Below are 20980 nucleotides of genomic sequence, written 5' to 3'. Positions count from 1 at the left end.
TCGTGTGGAGTGCTCAGCCTGCTGTTATGAAAACTGATGGAGCCCAGGCAGTGAAATCACGCAGCACGCTCACCGCCGTGTTTGTAGATATCAGGCACGTCGACGCATTCCAGCGTCTCAATCCACTTTGCTTGTCCTCTCTGTTCTCACTTCATTACTGAGAGCGAGAATTGGTAAACACTTATACCAGAAATAAGGACAAACAACGCACACATGCAGAAAAAGACACACACACACGTCCTTACCTCATGATATATCGTTGGTTTAGAGAGGGAAGGAATGGTGAAAGACAGCAGCTTGCCGTTTCCCTCTTTATCTACAATCTCCTGCAACATAAAAGAAACGCATTTCATCAGCGAAAAATGTGGCTAGCTTTGATGCTTGCAAAAAATGAGGCGTCCATTTTTTTTATTATTCCCTAACATTTTCTAACTTGAACACAGAACTCCATAATGCCGGAATTCTGAATTCCCTCTTCCGAGCTAAATCAAAAGCAGCTCATGAGCACTTATAAGACTAAACCAATGCAAATACTGTGCATGTGCACGTTAATAAGCGTACACAATCCTTCACTGAGTGTGTGTGTGTGTTTGAACGAGCATACAGGACCACACTCCATATTCTCCCATCATGACTCATGTGTGTCCTTGAATGCTACCTCAGTGTTAGCATGCTAATGATAATGAATCAAGTCTGCACCTGCAGTGATACCAAACCACCCTGAGATCTCCTGCATCCCATCCAAAACACACACACACACACACTTCCACCATGATAAGTCTCAGTCTGCAGCTGTGACGTTTCCTATTGTTCATAATGAGTTACGATTACACCGAGATAGATATCGATCGACTCGAAATGATCTAACGCAGCCATTTGCGACTCCGCAGGAGAGTTTACACCCCTGTGGAGATCAGACGGGAATGAACACACCTGATTTACACACACACGTGCCTGACTAGAGACAGGAACTCAACAAAAACATTTGTTTCTTTTTCAACTGAATGAGTAGTGATTCACCAAAGTCACAGGAGTGGAACATTGATGCGGTCAATCTGCTGCTGTAGCCCACGTTTCAACATTCTGTGTGTTCGGAGACGCTTTTCGGCTCGGCACGGATGCACAGAGTGGTTAATTAGTGAGCGTAGCATTCTGTCAGCTTGAACAAGTCTGGCTATTCTCCTCTGTCCTCATTCCTCACAGCTCACTGGATGCTTTCTGCAGCATTCTGTCTAAAGTCTAGAGACTGCTGTGTGGGAAAATCCCAGGAGATCAGCAGATTCTGAAACACTGAGTGTTCTCTGATCTTTACTGGCTGAATTAAACTCCATTTAAGAAATCAAACCCATCCGTCAACCCGTTCACCCGCAACTTATTCCTCCGTCTGCCACTTTCTCTATCCTCAACTATACACCTACTCCAAAACTCAATCCTTTACACATCTATTTATCCATTTTGCTACCTGACTGCTAACCAGCCATCCCTAGAGTCACTTCAGCTCCATGAAACAAATCACCTCTTCCTCCATTCCATCCATCCCTTCATCCGTTCCTACTCACCAGGTTGTAGATGCCCAGCAGCAGAGCCTCGATGCAGCCGTTGATCTGGCGCTCTCTGCTGGCTGTGAGTCGCAGGTAAACCCACACCAGCTCGGGCAGGAACTGCAGGGTGAAGCGGCGCAGGCGGGCGTCTGAGTTCCGGTACAGTTCAAACAGCTGATTGCACACTGGTTCCAAAAGCTACAGGAAAGAAAGACACTAAGTTAACAATCTGAAGTAGTCAGGGACAGTTTAATCGGTCAGTGGGTTAAAACAAGGTTACCAGATCTGGGCCTAACCATAACCATTAACTACCAATGCCAAATTGGCGTCACTCAATGCAGAGACGTGCCACACAACCGACACAGCATGAAATCCTGGCTCCAGCAGTGCCTCTCTGTCAGCGGTAGGATTTGAACTCACTATACTCAACTTTCCAACATGGTGGGGACCCTGGGAATCCTGACTGACTGGAAAAGAGAACTAGGCCACATGATGACTGTGTGCTGTCTTCTGAGGGAGAGCTCAGTGGTTAAAGCTCTAAGCTTTAAGAGGGTGATAAGTTTAAATCTCTGTGACTGACAGAGTCGCAGTTAAGCTGTGATGATCTGATGTTGTCGTTTACCTCGCTGTTGGGGTCCTGGATGACTTTGTAGAGAGCCGGAACCAGGTTCTTCTTCCGATAGAGAGAGCTCGCATAGCTGGAGAATTGAGACTCGGGTAATGTCTGATGGAAAGAGGAAGAGAAATGATTATTGGTCAGGTTTTGGTGGGGGAGATACAGACTGACAGAGGCGGCAGAGAGAGAGAGAGAGAGAGAAAGAGAGTCAGACAGACAGACAGACAGAGGGGGCAGAGAGAGAAAGAGAGCAAGAGAGACAGACAGATAGAGGCAGAGAGAGAGAGAGAGTCAGACAGACTGACAGACAGAGGGGGCAGAGAGAAAGAGCAAGAGAGACAGACAGACAGAGGCAGAGAGACGGGGGGGGGGTAGAAAAAGTGGAATTTAAGAGGAAAAAATATAAGCATATTATTAGCTTTGCCAGTGTATTTCTCTGACACCTGCCATGGTTTCATTGTTTTCTAGGTGTAGTCAGAAATAGAAAGAGCAGATAGACAGAAAGTGCAGATAGACAAAAAGTGCAGATAGACAGAAAGTGCAGTCAGACAAAAAGTGCAGATAGACAGAAAGTGCAGTCAGACAGAAAGCGCAGTCAGACAGTTGAGAACACTTTAGGCTTCTCAAGGCGACTGCTGTTCCATCCTGTCTTCCCCAGATGACTGGAGTACACACTACTTCAGCTACCACCTGCTCTTTACTGGACCATTCAGTTGTGTGTGTGTGTGTGTGTGTGTGTGTGTGTAGGCTTCAACATTCAAGCACTTAGCACTCCATTCATTTCACAAATCACAATGACATCTAAGCACAGCACGCACACACACACATGCACACACAGTGCTGAGATGCAGAATCAGGATTTGTTCAGTTTATGAACTGTACAGATAACTGATCCTAATTTCTCAAACACAACCTCACTGATGCACTTTACAGCTACTATGCATTATTCAATGAATGAACCTGTTGATGATTTTCATACATCATCTCGTCCTAGAGTCATCCGATGGAGTGGAATGTCTGCAAAACGAGTTACTTCCTGTCTTTTCCCAGGCAGCTTGTCATGTGACTGAGTGACTGTTAAACGTCCGTCACAGCTGCTGCTAGAGAAAACCAGACTGAACCCCTTCGGACCAATCAGAATCAGGAACGCGACTCGGCTGTGTATGATGACCTGTATAGCTGTAAATATTGCAACACTTGCTGAATTAAACACCGTAATTAGCGTCCCAAATGACTATGTGCTCTAGTGATTAGTGTATGAATTTCAGAACAGTAGTATCTCAAATGGAACACTAATGCGTTTTTATTTATTTATTTATTTTTTACTAACTGGAATTATGAGCTGTCGAATGAATTGCACGACGTGAATGACACCAAGTAATGTGACGCTGCTAGCTTTTCTAAGGCGCCTCAATCTACCAGTGTCGTCGGCCATCTTGAAAATGTTTTCTCATTTGACATCAACGCCTGGTAGCCCCGCCCTTCTTCAGCTACACAAGCAAAGCTGTGAGCATTGAGTGCATGAAGTGTCCAACATTCCACACTGTTTTGGAATAAGTGCATCATCCGGGTGTGTGAAGTGCACTACTCCTTTCGGAAATTTTCAGCGTGAACACTTAAACTACTCGGTACTATTTATGGTAGAACAGTGCATGTGTGTGCGATCGGGATGCACCGAACCTTGGATTAGAGAAACTAAAATCTGGCTCAGGTTGTATGTTTTTGTTCTTGCCATGATGAAGTGTGATCCGTATCATGCATGGTTCAAATGTATATCATGAGCTCCTGTTTATTTGACACATCACCCACCGCTTTATGAAATAAAGTGAAGGATCAAACTGAGAGCTGAAGAAGAAGAACGACTCACCTTGAATTCTGAAAGCCATTCCTCCACTACTCTCCCCTCCCCCAGCATCCTAGACAGAGAGAGAGAGAGAGAGAGAGAGAGAGAATATTAATGAGATGGATTTTTGTTTTTCTTTTGCTTTGACCTTTTCCTTTTAGAGGGGAAAATGCTTCTAGTGTGTCTCCGTTAGCTGATATCAGTCCACGCAATACAGCTGTAGCTTCACCTACATGACTTTTAACCGGATTGTCTCCCTAATTCACCCATTTTTTTAAAACCACAAAGCTGAAGGACACACCCAAATGCCTATTTTTTTTTTTTTTTTTAAAGAGATAAACAACCAAAACAAGCTAAAGAGGACAACTTTTTATGCACAAAAAAGTGCAAAGTAGATCGTCAAGTTGCAACATGACCACAACTTTATCGTTAGTTAGTCCCTCCAGGATTTTGGAATTTTGTACATAATCAAGCAAATTCGGCCATTAAAAAAAAAAAATTAAATAAACACACACACACACACACACACACACACATATATATATATATATATATATATATATACACTATATTGCCAAAAGTATTCGCTCACCTGCCTTGACTCGCATATGAACTTAAGTGACATCCCATTCCTAATCCATAGGGTTCAATATGACGTCGGTCCACCCTTTGCAGCTCTAACAGCTTCAACTCTTCTGGGAAGGCTGTCCACAAGGTTTAGGAGTGTGTTTATGGGAATTTTTGACCATTCTTCCAGAAGCGCATTTGTGAGGTCACACACTGATGTTGGACGAGAAGGCCTGGCTCTCAGTCTCCGCTCTAATTCATCCCAAAGGTGTTCTATCGGGTTGAGGTCAGGACTCAGTCAAGTTCATCCACACCAGACTCTGCCATCCATGTCTTTATGGACCGTGCTTTGTGCACTGGTGCACAGTCATGTTGGAAGAGGAAGGGGCCAGCTCCAAACTGTTCCCACAAAGTTGGGAGCATGGAATTGTCCAAAATGTCTTGGTATGCTGAAGCATTCAGAGTTCCTTTCACTGGAACTAAGGGGCCAAGCCCAGCTCCTGAAAAACAACCCCACACCATAATCCCCCCTCCACCAAACTTTACACTTGGCACAATGCAATCAGACAAGTACTGTTCTCCTGGCAACCGCCAAACCCAGACTCATCCATCAGATTGCTAGATGGAGAAGCGTGATTCGTCACGCCAGAGAACGCGTCTCCACTGCTCTAGAGTCCAGTGGCGGCGTGCTTTACACCACTGCATCCGACGCTTTGCATTGCACTTGGTGATGTATGGCTTGGATGCAGCTGCTCGGCCATGGAAACCCATTCCATAAAGCTCTCTGCGCACTTTTCTTGAGCTAATCTGAAGGCCACATGAAGTTTGGAGGTCTGTAGCGATTGACTCTGCAGAAAGTTGGCGACCTCTTCACACTATGCGCCTCAGCATCCGCTGACCCCGCTCCGTCGGTTTACGTGGCCTACCACTTCGTGGCTGAGTTGCTGTCGTTCCCAAACACTTCCACGTTCTTATAATACAGCTGACAGTTGACTGTGGGATATTTAGGAGTGAGGAAATTTCACGACTGGATTTGTTGCACAGGTGGCATCCTATCACAGTTCCACGCTGGAATTCACTGAGCTCCTGAGAGCGACCCATTCTTTCACAAATGTTTGTAAAAACAGTCTGCATGCCTAGGTGCTTGATTTTATACACCTGTGGCCATGGAAGTGATTGGAACACTTGATTCTGATTATTTGTATGGGTGAGCGAATACTTTTGGCAATATAGTGTATATATATACACACTATATTGCCAAAAGTATTCGCTCACCTCCTTTGACTCGCATATGAACTTAAGTGACATCCCATTCCTAATCCATAGGGTTCAATATGACGTCGGTCCACCCTTTGCAGCTATAACAGCTTCAACTCTTCTGGGAAGGCTGTCCACAAGGTTTAGGAGTGTGTTTATGGGAATTTTTGACCATTCTTCCAGAAGCGCATTTGTGAGGTCACACACTGATGTTGGACGAGAAGGCCTGGCTCTCAGTCTCCGCTCTAATTCATCCCAAAGGTGTTCTATCGGGTTGAGGTCAGGACTCTGTGCAGGCCAGTCAAGTTCCTCCACACCAGACTCTGTCATCCATGTCTTTATGGACCTTGCTTTGTGCACTGGTGCACAGTCATGTTGGAAGAGGAAGCGGCCAGCTCCAAACTGTTCCCACAAAGTTGGGAGCATGGAATTGTCCAAAATGTCTTGGTATGCTGAAGCATTCAGAGTTCCTTTCACTGGAACTAAGGGGCCAAGCCCAGCTCCTGAAAAACAACCCCACACCATAATCCCCCCTCCACCAAACTTTACACTTGGCACAATGCAGTCAGACAAGTACCGTTCTCCTGGCAACCGCCAAACCCAGACTCGTCCATCAGATTGCCAGATGGAGAAGCGCGATTCGTCACGCCAGAGAACGCGTCTCCACTGCTCTAGAGTCCAGTGGCGGCGTGCTTTACCCCACTGCATCCGACGCTTTGCATTGCACTTGGTGATGTATGGCTTGGATGCAGCTGCTCGGCCATGGAAACCCATTCCATGAAGCTCTCTGCGCACTGTTCTTGAGCTAATCTGAAGGCCACATGAAGTTTGGAGGTCTGTAGCGATTGACTCTGCAGAAAGTTGGCGACCTCTTCGCACTATGCGCCTCAGCATCCGCTGACCCCGCTCCGTCAGTTTACGTGGCCTACCACTTCGTGGCTGAGTTGCTGTCGTTCCCAAACACTTCCACGTTCTTATAATACAGCTGACAGTTGACTGTGGAATATTTAGGAGCGAGGAAATTTCACGACTGGATTTGTTGCACAGGTGGCATCCTATCACAGTTCCAGGCTGGAATTCACTGAGCTCCTGAGAGCGACCCATTCTTTCACAAATGTTTGTAAAAACAGTCTGCATGCCTAGGTGCTTGATTTTATACACCTGTGGCCATGGAATTGATTGGAACACCTGATTCACACCTGAATCTGATTATTTCCAGCAGATTTGGGCCTGGACACATTCCGCCAAAGCCCTCTTCAATTCATCTGTCTCGAACATTAGTACAGCTATCACAGAAACACAGAAAGTAAATACGTGTGTGCAGGAACTCACAACTTCAACCATTTCCATCATCAAAAATAAACAAACACATAAATAGAACAAACAAATAAATAAATGAATAAATGAGTGAGTGAGTGAGTGAGTGAATAAATAAATAAATAAATATGAGTGAATGAATGAGTGAATGAGTGAATGAATGAATGAATGAATGAATGAATAAATAAATTTAAGCCTTTGACTTGGTTGCCTCTGCCAGGAGGTTATGACTTGGCCATAAACAGATCTTTCAAACAGACCCACATCCAAATGGCCACAATTACCACATGCTCTGCAATGCCAGCTCGAAAAAACCTGTGATGTTGAGACACAAACAAATTTCTGAAAAGTATAAGACTGTTATGCAAGATCTTTTACAAGTGTCTCAAACCCGAAATTTATATATTTATTATAAAAACATAAATTTCGAACTTTTAAGCAAAAATACTTTATATGTTTTGTAAGTTTGAACCAAACCCTGGTGCACTGGCAACCTCAACATCATTTTGTTTGGGCAACGAGATAAAATGAGGCTCGAGGTAGCATCAGTTCTCTTCCAGGCAAACTCAAGATAACCGAAACAAACATGAAGCGAAACCTAAAGATGAAAGCACCCTTCATAATTCTGTTCTCATTATCTCGGGTCCTCAGCGATTCCGCAGATGACCATAAATGTTTAAAGTGTTTTCCATTAGCCAGCTTTACTGGTTTATCTTTAGATCTCAAAGGCCACCTTGCAGCCATAACAACACTGGGGGAAAAAAGTGTGCTGTGTGTGAGCGGAATGCGTCTCGATGCTTCTGTCAAAAGGACAGAAGACAGGTGAGCGAGAGTGTGGCCAGATTTTCCCTGGTCGTGTCCTGAATAGCAAAACAAGTACAGGAATGACACAGCCTTCAAAACTGAAACCCTGCTCCACCCTACTCACTGCTCCCTCACTCCATCTGCCATAAATAAAATGTTGCAATACATCTGGGAGGGAACTGTGTGTGTTTGTGTGTGTGTGTGTGTGTGTGTCTTGATGGATACTTTCAGCGTGGGAATTCAGCTTATACAGTTGAGGCCTGACGTCACCTGCCACAGCAGCAGGTCATAAATTGTTATTGCCTTTAAGCTTTGCCTGTAAACAAGAGTGCTATAACACTAAGAACTTTTAGTTCCAGATAGAGAAAGGTGGAGGAAGCTGGAGGTAGCATGGAGGAAGGTGGAGGAGGGTGGAGGAAGGTGGAGGAGGGTGGAGGAGGGTGGAGGAAGGTGGAGGAGGGTGGAGAAAGCTGAATAAGCATGGAGGTAAGTAAGCTGGAGGAAGCATGAAAGAAAGTAGAGTAACCTGGAGAAATGTGTAGGAAGCTGGAGGGATCTGGAGGAAGGTGGAGGATGCGGGAGGAAGCATGGAGGAAAGTGGAGTAATCTGAAGGAAGGTGTAGGAAGCTGAAGGAAGGTAAAGGAAGCTGAAGGAAAGTGGAGTATGCTGTATGCATGGAGGAAGGTGTAGGAAGTTAGAGGAAGGTGAAGAAAGATGGAGGAGGTGGAGGAAGTTGGGGGAAGGTGGAGGAAGATGTAGGAAGGTGGAGGAAAGTGTAGGAAGCTGGCAGAAGGTGTAAGAAGCTGGAGGAAGCTGAGGGAAGGTGAAGGAAGGTGTAGGAAGCCCTGGCGTTTCTTTTATCTCTGACACCAGATGGGAAAGAGCAAACATGCACATGAGCAGTGCGATGCTGACTCATTCCTCGCTATGGCTGTGTTGTATGATTGTATGATCAATCCAAATAGTCTGTTATGTCCAATCATCTGCTACAAATTCATCACAACACACCTACACACACACAGCACACGAAGTCCGGGGTCCAGAGGGAGTTATCCTACACAAAGGAAAGGATTGTCCAAACACATTGTACTGTATTGTATACAATATAGACTGGATCAGAGTCTGGTATTAGGTTATACTCCGAGCTCTGATATCAGGGTTGTGTTGGAAAAGCAAACAGCACTTAATATCATACACATTGATCTGTGATAAGTGCCTTACACAATAACATCTAACAACTATACATTTTCCTCCACCTGGGCCTTCTGCTCACACTAAAACAGCATTTTCAACCACAGCTTTACTGAGAATGGGGAATCCAGTGCTCTTGGAAAACTGTCACATGACCAGGCTCCTGACGGTCACATGGATTCCAGCTGCACACTGTTCAAGAGTTAACTTCACTTTCACCATTTCAAAATATCAACCAATAACATAGAGCACTGATGTTACTGACCCTAATGAAGACCTGAATTCTTATGGACTTGACATTATAAAGTTGTAACTATAAGGTTGCTGTGCTGGGCTAGGCACTAAAAGGGTACATCAAGCTTTTCATATTTCTGGGATGTGGTGGTTCAAGCAGTTAAGTCTCTGGGTCACTTATTGGAAGGTCAGGGGTTGAAGCCCCAGTACTGCCAAGCTAGCGAGCAAGCAAGCAAGCGTCTGTTGGGCTCCTGAGCAAATTCTTATGGACTTTAACCCACCTTTAACCCTCCCTGCTCCAGGGGCGCTGGATCATGGCTGACCCTGCGCTTTGACCCCGGCTTCCTAAAATGCTGGTATTTGCGAAGAAATATAGGGTGGTGGTAGCTCAAGTGGTTAAGGCTCTGGGTTGTTGATTGGGAGATCGAGGTTTAAGCCCCAGCACTGCCAGGTTACCACCACTGGGCCCTTTAGCAAGGCCCTCAACCCCCTACTCCAGGGGTAATGCATCATGGCTGACCCTGTGCTCTGACCCCAACTCTCCAAGGATGGGATTTCACTGGGCAGAAATGTATATGTGACAAAAAAGGCTACTTAACTCTGAGTTAATCCTGGGTTATATTGTTTGACATTTCACAAACGTCTTAACTAATGTTTACACAACACAGGGGATTTCTGTGATATAAAACCTGGACTGTTCTGATTAGGGGGCCTGTACAATTCTAGACTGTTACTGAGTGCTAGACAACAATTATGATGACCAACAGATTTCAGTTTTGAGGACCGACAGTTTCAAAGTTTTGAAAACCTAATGTGATTTAGGCTTTCTTGATTTATTTTATTTTATTTGAAAAGCTGTGTAAAGAAATACAAATTCACTCTTCCTACTAGTCTGCTAAGAGAATATTTCGTTGGTTCTCGGTCAATAATGTTACACAGCCATAATCAAATGTTACAATAGTCCGAAGTTATAAACCTGTTGCAAATTATAAAATAAAATCTATGGTGGATTAGGTGTTGAGGTCACAGAATATGCATAATGTCCGTAATCTGGGGTCATTTGAGAACCTCTGGTATGAGACGATTAAAAATTCACGAGCTTTTGAATAAATTATGCTCCATATTATGCATGAGAGGTTTATGTGGAGGCCGCCCTGTCTCAGTTGTACAGTAATTCTCAATCCCTTCAGGAGTTTGTGATAAGTGGAAATTAAGACAAAAATCAACAAAATACTGTATTTCATAGCCAGCGACTGTAATAATCATTTGTTTTTTTTGTTGTTCATTTCTTATATTTGATAAATCAGTTCAAAATAATTAAAACATTGTTCCATTTTATGATTTATTTTTTTAGATTCATGCCATTAAGGTCTTTATTATATTATAGTCTGCTGCACAAATGCTAACTTTATCACACAAACGAATGCCACTGCTACTTGTGATTTTCTATTTTATTCATTTATTTCTTTTCATTTCTCCAATGCGTTTAAAACCCCAGTGGGGTAAATTTAATTTAACCTGAACAGAAACAAAGGGACTCAACAGTGAACATAACACATGGGATCAAACAGGATGGACTCAATGGATCTAGACAACACCACTACCGCATTGCATCACATTTTCCAGATTTTCCAAAAAATGGATCACTTGGAAATCAATCAAGACCACACGCTCTGACAAAAGCAAGGTAGGGCATGGAAATAGCTATGTGATTTGAATATCTGGAAATGTAGTAGACTGCAGTGGGCATCAGTGCAGGGACCAGAGCTGCAGTTGTGTATGAGATCAGTAGACATGCTGTATATGTATATAAGTGTGTACCGGAGCTGTAATCAGTTCACTTGACAGTAAATTAAACTGACAGTTTTGCTGGTTTGTTATTAGCATTTTTTCCCTCTCGTGTCTCGTATGATGAATCTTGCGGTGATTTGAACGAAGGAGCGCTCCATTTGCTCAAGTTGACAGATGATAGCACAGCTGTGACGTGCCACCCTGAATGCAAATGCCGTCTCCTCGTCCAAACGTGAACCTGCTCTGCGCTGCTCTGCTCTGTCGATCCGAGCCTGCGCCTTTCCGCTTTGATTACCATCTGTTTCATTCCTCTTCCAAAAATCCCTGCTGTCACTTTCGCTTGTCTGATGTCTTCATTAGCTACTCAGGTGCTGTGAGAAAGAAGCGAAGTGCATACGGCTCTTCCTAAATGCCAGCCGTAGCCAACATCCTGCATTGTTGTGCGATGTTTTTGCATTTTTATTGGTGCATATATCTACTCTGAATATTTATTCGTATTTTACGCCGTTTAGCAGACGTCCTTATCCAGAGCGACGGACAGAATAAACACATCATAGGTATTGATACTGCTTGGCTAGATCACAAAGTCTCAAACTCATTACTGATTAAAAGAAGAATTATTGTTATTGCACAAGTGAATATATCCTGTTCTGAATATTCATTTATTAGGGTCATCAGTCAGGCAAATTTTATCTGTGATGGAAAATGAATATACTTTTCTTCTGCTTTGCTTTCAGCTCATAAACTCTATCCAATTTTTGAACCTATGCTACACATAGTTGTGGAGAACCAGGAGTCTATCCCAGGGCATGAGATGGGAGACACCCTGGCCAATGCAGGGTATATTCACACACACACACACACACACACACCACAGACCATTTGAGATGCTATTCAGCCTGCAACTGGGAGAACATGCAAAGTCTGAGCACATGGATGCAGAGGGGGGGATCAAACCCCAAGCCCTGGAGGTGCAAGGCAAAAGTATTAAACACTAAGAAATAAAGTCAATAAATGTACAAGAAATAAAGTTAGATGCACAATTTGTATATCTTGAATGACAGATGCCTCGTCCAATCAGCGATAAGAATTCCATTTGCAAACTATTCCTAACTTTTCTGGTTTGTCTGAATTACCTTTGTGTTTTGGGATTTGTTATTTAGTTGTGCACTTCTCAGCCACCGTAGGGTCTGCCAGACGGTACAAAAGTAATTCACCAATTCGGACCAAACTAAGCCACACGTAAAATTAGGAAAGACTTCACCTGCCCATTCATTTAAATGTTAACACAACACAATGGAATACTTCCAAGAATAGAAAATTTACTATTAATCTGTGGTAAATTTTGAGGTATCGAGTTTTAGCTCTCTCAGCTGAGCTTGCTGCTGTTATTTAGTTGCTTTGTGGCTTTTAATGCGTATTAGCATCAGGGTCTGTGGCGAAATCAAACTCGTACCAACGCACCGATAAACATTCCCTCAGTCGGGATGTAAAAACCACAGGCTAGGCTTTCAGTTTATGTGCAGATTACTGATCATTATCATATATCCCTAGTTTTGAGGCAGATGTGTACATTTCGGATTGAAGTGCTATGACATTATTTCATGTCTTTTATACTTAATATCTTGTCATTTCAAGCTAATGAAGCGTTAACTGAATTTAAATGGTTAAAATGACTGTTTTGACCAATAATAAATTCACTCCAGTCTAAACCTTGAGTATTAGGTACATCAGTGTGACCACTAGTCACTAATTCACTTAATGACTTACTGTAGAATGTTAATACGCTAATATTGACTAAATTAGCTGTACCGATCGATTATTGAGGCTTAAATATCGACGAGATCACGCAAAATAAAAAAAACCTCACGTCAAAATAATGACACCTTACAAATGAGATAATAAGCGGTATATTAGATATTAAGAGATAGTTCACATTTCCTTCCACAAACTCTAGTTCAGGACTTTCGAAAAACACACCAGCTCTTATTGTCCTGCACGAAACTGTTATCCTCAGCTCTTTGTGGTCATAAAAATAAGTTTGCATTGGAACAAAGACATGATGTTGAACTTTCCTGCCTATTCCACCTGCTGATCTAGGAACTTACTGTGTAGTCTAAGCACTGCAAATGTTCATTGGAATTAATAATAATAATAATAATAATAATAATAATAATAATAATCTTATTATAATAATATATAGTATTAAAATTAATGTTATTATTAAACTAGTAAAAGTTGATTAATTATTAAATATTAATTTAGTTCATTAAATTTTAGTTTAAATATAAGTAATTATTAAATTACACGCTGTGTCCTTGGGTGTTGAGAAAGGACTATTTTACTGACTTGGGCTTCTATTTTGTGAAAGTGTTCTGTAACCAGTCAACTGATCTAAAAGCTGTTCATTTTCTTCTCCCATGTGTGAGCTCGATGCCAGATCGGCCTCTCCTCCATTACCTCGCTCTCTCCCGATACTCAGATCGTCACTGCGTGAAGAGCTCGGGCCTCCATGTAGCCAGACATCTGCTGCTCTCCCACTGCTCACCTGAAGCGACAGAGGGGAAAGATGCATCAGGTCAGGTGAAGGACAAAGCGCCTGCTCAGTCACGCCTTTATAAATAATCCAAATCTTAACTCGGGTTAGGACTCAGAGTACGTTTTTTTTTTTTTTTTTTAAACAAAATGGATTCACTGCTTGTGTTAAACTTAACAGTCGGTCCAGATTAAAGCATATTTATCACATGGTGTGTTAACACTACACACTGCACCTGTCGGAAATGAGGAAGTGTGGACACACAGTGGGATTTAGACATGACACTGGTCACTCCTCCTCATCTAAACATCCAGTAGAAATGGAAAAGTCGTCTTCTGAGCAGGAGATCTTTTTTTATTAAGCTTTCATCTGAATGAGTGTGTGTGTGTGTGCGCATTAAGGTTGATAGTAGAAGGGGCATAAGGGCAGGTGACAGGACAAAAACAGGCCATATATATATATATATATATATATATATATATATATATATATATATATATATATATATATATATATATATATATATATATATATATATATACACACACACACACACACACACACACATACATACACACACACACACACACACACACACACACATACATACACACACACACACACCTTTGCCGACAAAGTGCTAGCAAAACAAAATATTTGGGTGAGGAATATTATACTCAAAGACATGTACACACATGTATAACAAAAAAAAAAAAAAAAAGATTTATTGATTATTTATATCCAAGAAATTATTTTATATTTTCTATATAGACAGATATATAAATAAATAAAAGCTGTAAAAACAAAAGATTCATTTTAATTTAATTGACAAAGTTTTAATGTCAGTTAATTCCAGTAAGTTTGTAATTATTAAAAATAAAATAAAATAAAATAATTCAATAAAAAGTTATAACAATATCCGGTCAGTAATATGTGTGTGTGTTGGGTGTGGTGTGTGTTTATATTTTATATACATTATACACAGTTGTGACATACAACCTGTTGAATATTCAGTAAAATTCTGAAGACTGAATCAGCTACATCTAGTCTGTATTTATTATAAACATACTGATGATATCATCTATGTATCATGAATGTTGTACTGTATGAGTTTATATATTTATATTCAGTACATTTGAATTAGTATTCTACAAAAGATTTTGTTTATTGAATAAGACGTTTAACTGATACAGGATACTAATGCAAAGAAATAGGGAAGCATGTGGCAAACTGTAGCAACTCTCACAGCTTCGGTCTCTAACGAGTAAACATACTGACGACTGCGCTACACAATTCTGCTGAAATGCACAGCTTTAGATTCTGGCTCAAACTACAGTTACACCACACACACACACACCAGCATGGGTGGCAAACCACAACAAATGAGAGACGCATGAGATGGGAGTTACTGAAGTCTGAATATATAGCTTATCTTTACTGGATGGTATATCTGTAACACAACAGATTACAGAGGGACACACACACACACCGTACATACTCACTCTCAGACACACACACACACACAGTACATACTCTCTCTCTCACACACACACACACACATACACACACACACACACACACACACAGTACATACTCTCTCTCTCTCTCTCTCTCTCCCTCTCACACAGAGAATGAAAGAGAGAGTATGTACTGTGTGTGTGTGTGTGTGTGTGTGTGTGTGAGTGAGAAACAGAGAGAGAGAACGAGAGTGAGTATGTACTCTCTTTCTCACACACACACATACACACACAGATGAATGTTGTGAAGGATACTTAAGATTATCACACGCCAGTTATATGTTCACACACACAGAGTAAATTCTCTCTCTCTCTCTCTCTCTCTCTCACACACACACAGATGCTCACACGCATGTACAGACACACACAAATGCGCGCACACACAGACGCACACACACACGCACACTGAGGCAAATTCCACAGATGATATGCTACCAGGTAGTGTTTTTTTTTACACAGTGTGTATGTAAAGGTGTGTATATACATGGAGCCAAATGAACTCATTTAAAGTCTAAACGTCGAGGTTAATACCATGAACAACTATTTAAGTTTTATCTTAATCACTCTTCATCAGTGCTATACAAATAAACTGAATTGAATTGTCGCACCCTTGAGCAAGGCCCTTAACTCCAGATGTGCTGTATCATGTCTGACCATGTGCTTTGACCCCAACACCCAAATCTGGGATATGCAAAGAAAAGAACTTCACAGTGTTGTAATGTATATGCAACAAAAACAGAGGCTTCTGTGGCAGGTTGCAACAGGAATACAACCAGCACCACCCACCGTAATGACCAGCATCAGCTTCTCTCCATATCAATGCATGACACTCACATTTCCACTGACAACCAGAGCTTGTAGCTATTATATTTAACTTACATTCCTTCCGTTCACATTCAGTCATTCTGCTAACGTTTGTTTCCAGAGCGACATACAAAGCGTCAACAGAGCTTGGGAACTAACGTCATGTCATATTGCATTATTGGCTCATGCCGCAATTCTGGGTAGCATTAGCTCTTTGTTCACATGCTACAAATATGCCACAGTCCCATGGTTGTAGGTGTCAGACAGTCTGGGTTCAGTATTTCAGAAAGTGCTGATCTGGGTGTTTCTCTAGAGTTTACACAAAATTATTCCAAAAAGCCAATAAACAAACAAACACCCAGTGAGAGGCAGTTCTGCTGGCATGAAAATGAAGACGAAGGTTTTTTGAAGACGAAGGTCAGAGGAGGATATAGTTTGACTGGTTTGAGCTGCTGTAATTCTAGTCACTCTTTACAACCGTGGTGAGATAAAAAAGCATCTCATGACCTTCAGGTGGATGAGCTAGAACAAACAGCTATATTTTTCTGTGTGTCTGTCTGTCTGTCTGTCTGTCTGTCTGTCTAACAGAATCCCATGGCCTGGTTCCACTCAGTGAAAAGGAAGGAGACCATTTAAAACCATTTGTAGAAATAATATTATTTCATGTAGAGTCCAAGCAATAATCACATGAAACCAGTATTCCCTTAATATCCACTGGAAATGGAAGACACCAATAAACCAATGTTTGGATTACCGTTGTTACATTCCCTCTAAAACTTTGCTTCTCTTGATTTTATAATCTGGATTTGTTTTGGTAGCTCAAGCGGTCAAGGCTCTGGGTTGATGATTGGAAGGTCGGGGTTCAAGCTCCAGCACTGCCATTGTCAGCTATACGTGCCACTCCAGAGCTCCCAGTTCTCAAGAAGACCACTTCTTCATTCTGGACCTGCCTGATCCATCCAGATGGTCTACCCCTGTTTGGAGTCTTGTCACTTGTCGGTGCTCACTGCTGCTGGGGATTGAACCAGGGGACTGCTGTGGATAGAACCACTCGGAGACTATGAACCGTTGTTGCATCAGTGGGCAGGAAGGAATTAGTGCTATGACCAAAATGAACTCAGAAACTATTCTGACCTGTTAGTTCCTCAGGAGCTCTTGGTAGCACAATTGCACATGACTATAAACTGTTGACGAAAGGACATTATTGACATTTACATTATTTACTGTCCAGTGTCCACTGTCTCCCAACTGAGGATGAGGTTTCCTTCTGAGCCTGGTTCCTCTCAAGAGTTTTTCCCTTGCCACCATCGCCCCAGGCTTGCTCATTAGGGATAAATGTTACTTGCGAAAAATAGTAACTTAACTTTATAATCTATGTTTTCTATACTTCTGCTTTGAGACAATGTCCATTGTTAAAAGTGCTATACAAATTGTACCTTGAGCAAGACCCTTAACTCCCTCTGCTCCAGAGGTGCTGTATCATGTCTGACCCTGTGCTCTGACAAAAACATCCAAATCTGGGACAGGCGAAGAAAAGAACTTCACAGTGGTATAATGTATATGTGACAAAAATAAATGCTTCTTCTTCTCTGGCAGGTTGAGACAGGAATACGACCAGCACCACCCACCGTAATGACCTGTACTGTCAGTTTATATGAAAACCCTGGCTTAAAAATGGCGCCTCATCCATAAGACCCTGCATTGTAACCTCACATTCCCGAGCCTAATACTCTGCAGGGGATCTACATGCGAAACATAGCACATAAAAACAACCAGGCTACAGAATTATCGGTTTAACACGCCACCTGTCAATCATGTCTGAGTAAAAATGAGCGAGTGAAAAGTAATATTATCAGAATATTAGCACTAAAAGAGATCCCTGTATCCTCAGAGCACTTGTCGTTGCCTCGAGGTTGTAATTTTCAGTTGTGAAAACAGCATAGTCATCTGAAATGACTCATACACTCTTCTCCACAACAAGGAGATGAGAGCTTACAGCGAACAGGGGCATACTTGACTAAAACCCATCTAAGAGAGATGTGCAAATCTGGCACGGTTGTCTAATAAGGGGAAAAGGAAAAGAAAAAAACTTCATTTAAGAGTTTGCCTAATGGATTCTTGGCAGATGTGCTGCGGGGGCATTAATCTGGAGCCTGCAGTGATGTGGTTGAGGCATAATATATTTCAGACAAGACAATGTTTTGGCTGGAATAGAAAGCTTAGTTTAGGTTTATGGTGCAATGAGAAATTTAATTAAAAAAAACTCCATTTTAGCAGATTGTACTGGACGTGAGCAAGCAAAAAAAAAAAAAAAAGGAAAATCAGGGATGAAGGACTGTCACAGTGGTCAGTGCTGACCTGTGATACTTGTCTCGTATCGGATTAGATTAGGTTTTCTGACCTGATCTACTTATTTGATTCCATGAATATTTGTGATGACTGATAGGCACACGTTTATGAATATTTTTGTTTTCTAGAAACAGCCCACAGTGGAAACAGTGTTTAACGGCTCATATGAGAGTAGAAACTCAGGACTGTGGAATTAGTAGTTTTCATAAGTATCTGTCTCCATCTTCAAAGTAAATGCTAATATCAAACCCCTTTCTGCTCTCCGAAATGCCCCAAGTGCTTGTTCATAAAATTTACAGTTGTTATCTTCAATCTCTAAAATTCTGTGTAAGGTTATCCAACAGTGGGAAAACACGTCTTGCACTGAAAGCCAACAACTCGTTTTATATCAGACTTGCAACCATAAAATAATTCATTTGATTATACTGACTGAAAATATCCGATAAGTCGATTCTGCGATTGGAACACCAGAGTACTGATAAAATCACGAGCAGTCCATCTCCATCATCTCTCTCATGTTGCAGAAGCACAGTCAGAGTGATCAGTGAATTTAAATGGTGGACTTAAAATCGTTGCATCGCCTCTTTGGTTCGGTTTGCTTTTACACTGAAAAGCGTAACCAAAATGTGTTTATGCAAGAGTAAAATGTCCTCTCATTGGTCAGAGTGCTCCTGTTTATGTTCCAGTCACTGTGCTTATCCAGATAGTCAGCAGGCTCTGTGAGCTTACTGCGCTCTAAGTAACAGCATTAATACAAGTCGGTTCAAAAATATAATAAAAATATATAAGAGGTAATGAGGGGGTGTTTTTCATAGTGGTAGAGAAGATTAGCAGTGGCGTCTAATGTAACTCTGCAGTTCATTCTTCATTTTTAAACCTGCTGACACCATGCTTTTACACCAACGTTTATATCATCAAGACAGAAGAAACACATCAGTGATTCCTGCTACTATCGTCAATCGTACTACGCTTAGATGACGATATTATTAGGGTCTGTCTAGCATCTTTACTACAGTGGAACCTCAGCAATTTGTTCTGGAGGCGATGTCTTAAAGCAAAAATCTGTATTGCATAACGAATTTTCCAATAAGAATGCTGATAATCCGTTCCAGCCACCCAAAAATATGACCAATATGGCCAATACGAAGCAAGCGTGTGTAAACTGTATGGCTGCTTACAAAGAACTGACCCAAGCCAAGCATTCCATGTCAAGGCTCCTCACAGGAAGTCATGCCACCAAGCTTGGGCTAAAAAAAACAAAAAACAGACCACCCACGCTACCAATCTGTCAATAAAAAAGCGCCCGAAAAATCACCTAGCTTTTAAACGCATGCCGATGGCGACGTTGGAATCGTGGGTTGACTGGCTTCGGTTGGCTTTCCACTGAAGTTTTGAAAGACTCCCAGATGTACACACAACCAAAAATGCTTTGCATGCCGATGCAAATTTCTTGCAATATTATCAATTTTTACCGTGAAAATTCCTAAGCGAGGGCGATCACATGCCGAGAATTCACTGTATTCTCTCTTGATGTTTAACTTGATGTTTTTAATAATGAGAGAGTTACATTACCGAGCAAGTGTCATACCTGTGGTCTGAAAAGATCATCTAACATCCAGGCAAGCTAATTAATCCACCTAGAAATAAATCTGTTTACCGACAACCAGATCACGACTCAGCTGGTATGTCGTTCATCCGCTGGACAGATCCTGAATAAGAAAGCTAATTACACCATGAGAGTGTGTTATGTTTTGTTCCACATTCTTCCCTTTTAAAAACTAATTGCACGGTAGTGAATCTGCTTGTCCTGGATTTATCCTCCTCTATAAGTAATTAGGAAAAGAAAATCCAATCAAACAAACCTGTTGGCCAAACAGAGGGTTCCTGCGTCCCGAGCCAGGCGATCTCTGACATCAGTGAATGAATGCAGATCGTTTGGAAAATCCTATTAACTATCCAGCGCTAATCTGATCCACTTAAAGCATGCTCATCCCTCAAGCCAAACACACCGGCCAGAATACTAGCTTTATTCAAAAATAACGTGTTCCATGTGTCCAAGAGATTATGTGTTAAAAAAAAAAAAAAAAACGGAAATGGAGGAAACAGGAAATGGAGAAATGTTAGTGATGAGGGTCAAATATGGTGTATGAATGAGTCAGATATGAGAGCAGATCAGTAACGGCTCAAGGACAAAAAACCAAAAAAAACAGAGCTGTGTTTCAGTGATATCTTTCACCAGAGCCTCTTAACCGTTATGTTCTGTAACGATGCCACAACATTCACTGGGTCAGATACTGCTGAAGATAACACTGAACACGAATAACACAACGGACTAGCGCTTTTCCGTCGACATTCAGAGGACATTCATGAATCTAGGGCAGTTTGATGGCTTATGATGTTACATCACTCTTTCTTTTTTCCACAATACTTTTAAATTAGAGGCTCGAGCACACACAATGGGCTTCAATTACCAAACTGGATATGGACGTAAATCACACTCAAGGGCATTTACACATGAAACGTGGTATTCATGTGAATCCTGATGGTTCAGAAAAAGCATTTTTGTGTTCAACAAGAGGTTGGAAACTTATATAAAAGGAGACTTTTTATGT

General features: G+C 41.8%; 1 protein-coding gene across 5 annotated transcripts in view; it reads right to left on the bottom strand.

Annotated features, from left to right (window-relative positions):
- The window catches only part of LOC131354259 (hyccin 2-like), a 74916-nt gene that overhangs the window by 30229 nt on the left and 23707 nt on the right, over window positions 1-20980 (bottom strand). For 3 of the 5 annotated variants that reach the window (XM_058391686.1, XM_058391682.1, XM_058391685.1), the window contains exons 2-6: window positions 13623-13710; window positions 4025-4073; window positions 2164-2265; window positions 1560-1739; window positions 246-326 (exon numbers count right to left, since the gene is read on the bottom strand). In XM_058391686.1, the coding sequence (XP_058247669.1) occupies window positions 246-326; window positions 1560-1739; window positions 2164-2265; window positions 4025-4072 (411 nt within the window). In that variant the 5' untranslated portion in view covers window position 4073; window positions 13623-13710. Of the gene's footprint in view, window positions 1-245; window positions 327-1559; window positions 1740-2163; window positions 2266-4024; window positions 4074-13622; window positions 13711-20230; window positions 20349-20980 lie in introns of those variants that run through there. The other 2 variants (XM_058391683.1, XM_058391684.1) reach the window with 2 other exon arrangements.

The sequence above is a fragment of the Hemibagrus wyckioides genome, linkage group LG06 (assembly GCF_019097595.1).
Source record: "Hemibagrus wyckioides isolate EC202008001 linkage group LG06, SWU_Hwy_1.0, whole genome shotgun sequence".
Lineage (NCBI taxonomy): Eukaryota > Metazoa > Chordata > Actinopteri > Siluriformes > Bagridae > Hemibagrus > Hemibagrus wyckioides.
Note: the sequence above shows the minus strand (reverse complement) of the source record. Positions and strands in the feature narration are given on the sequence as shown.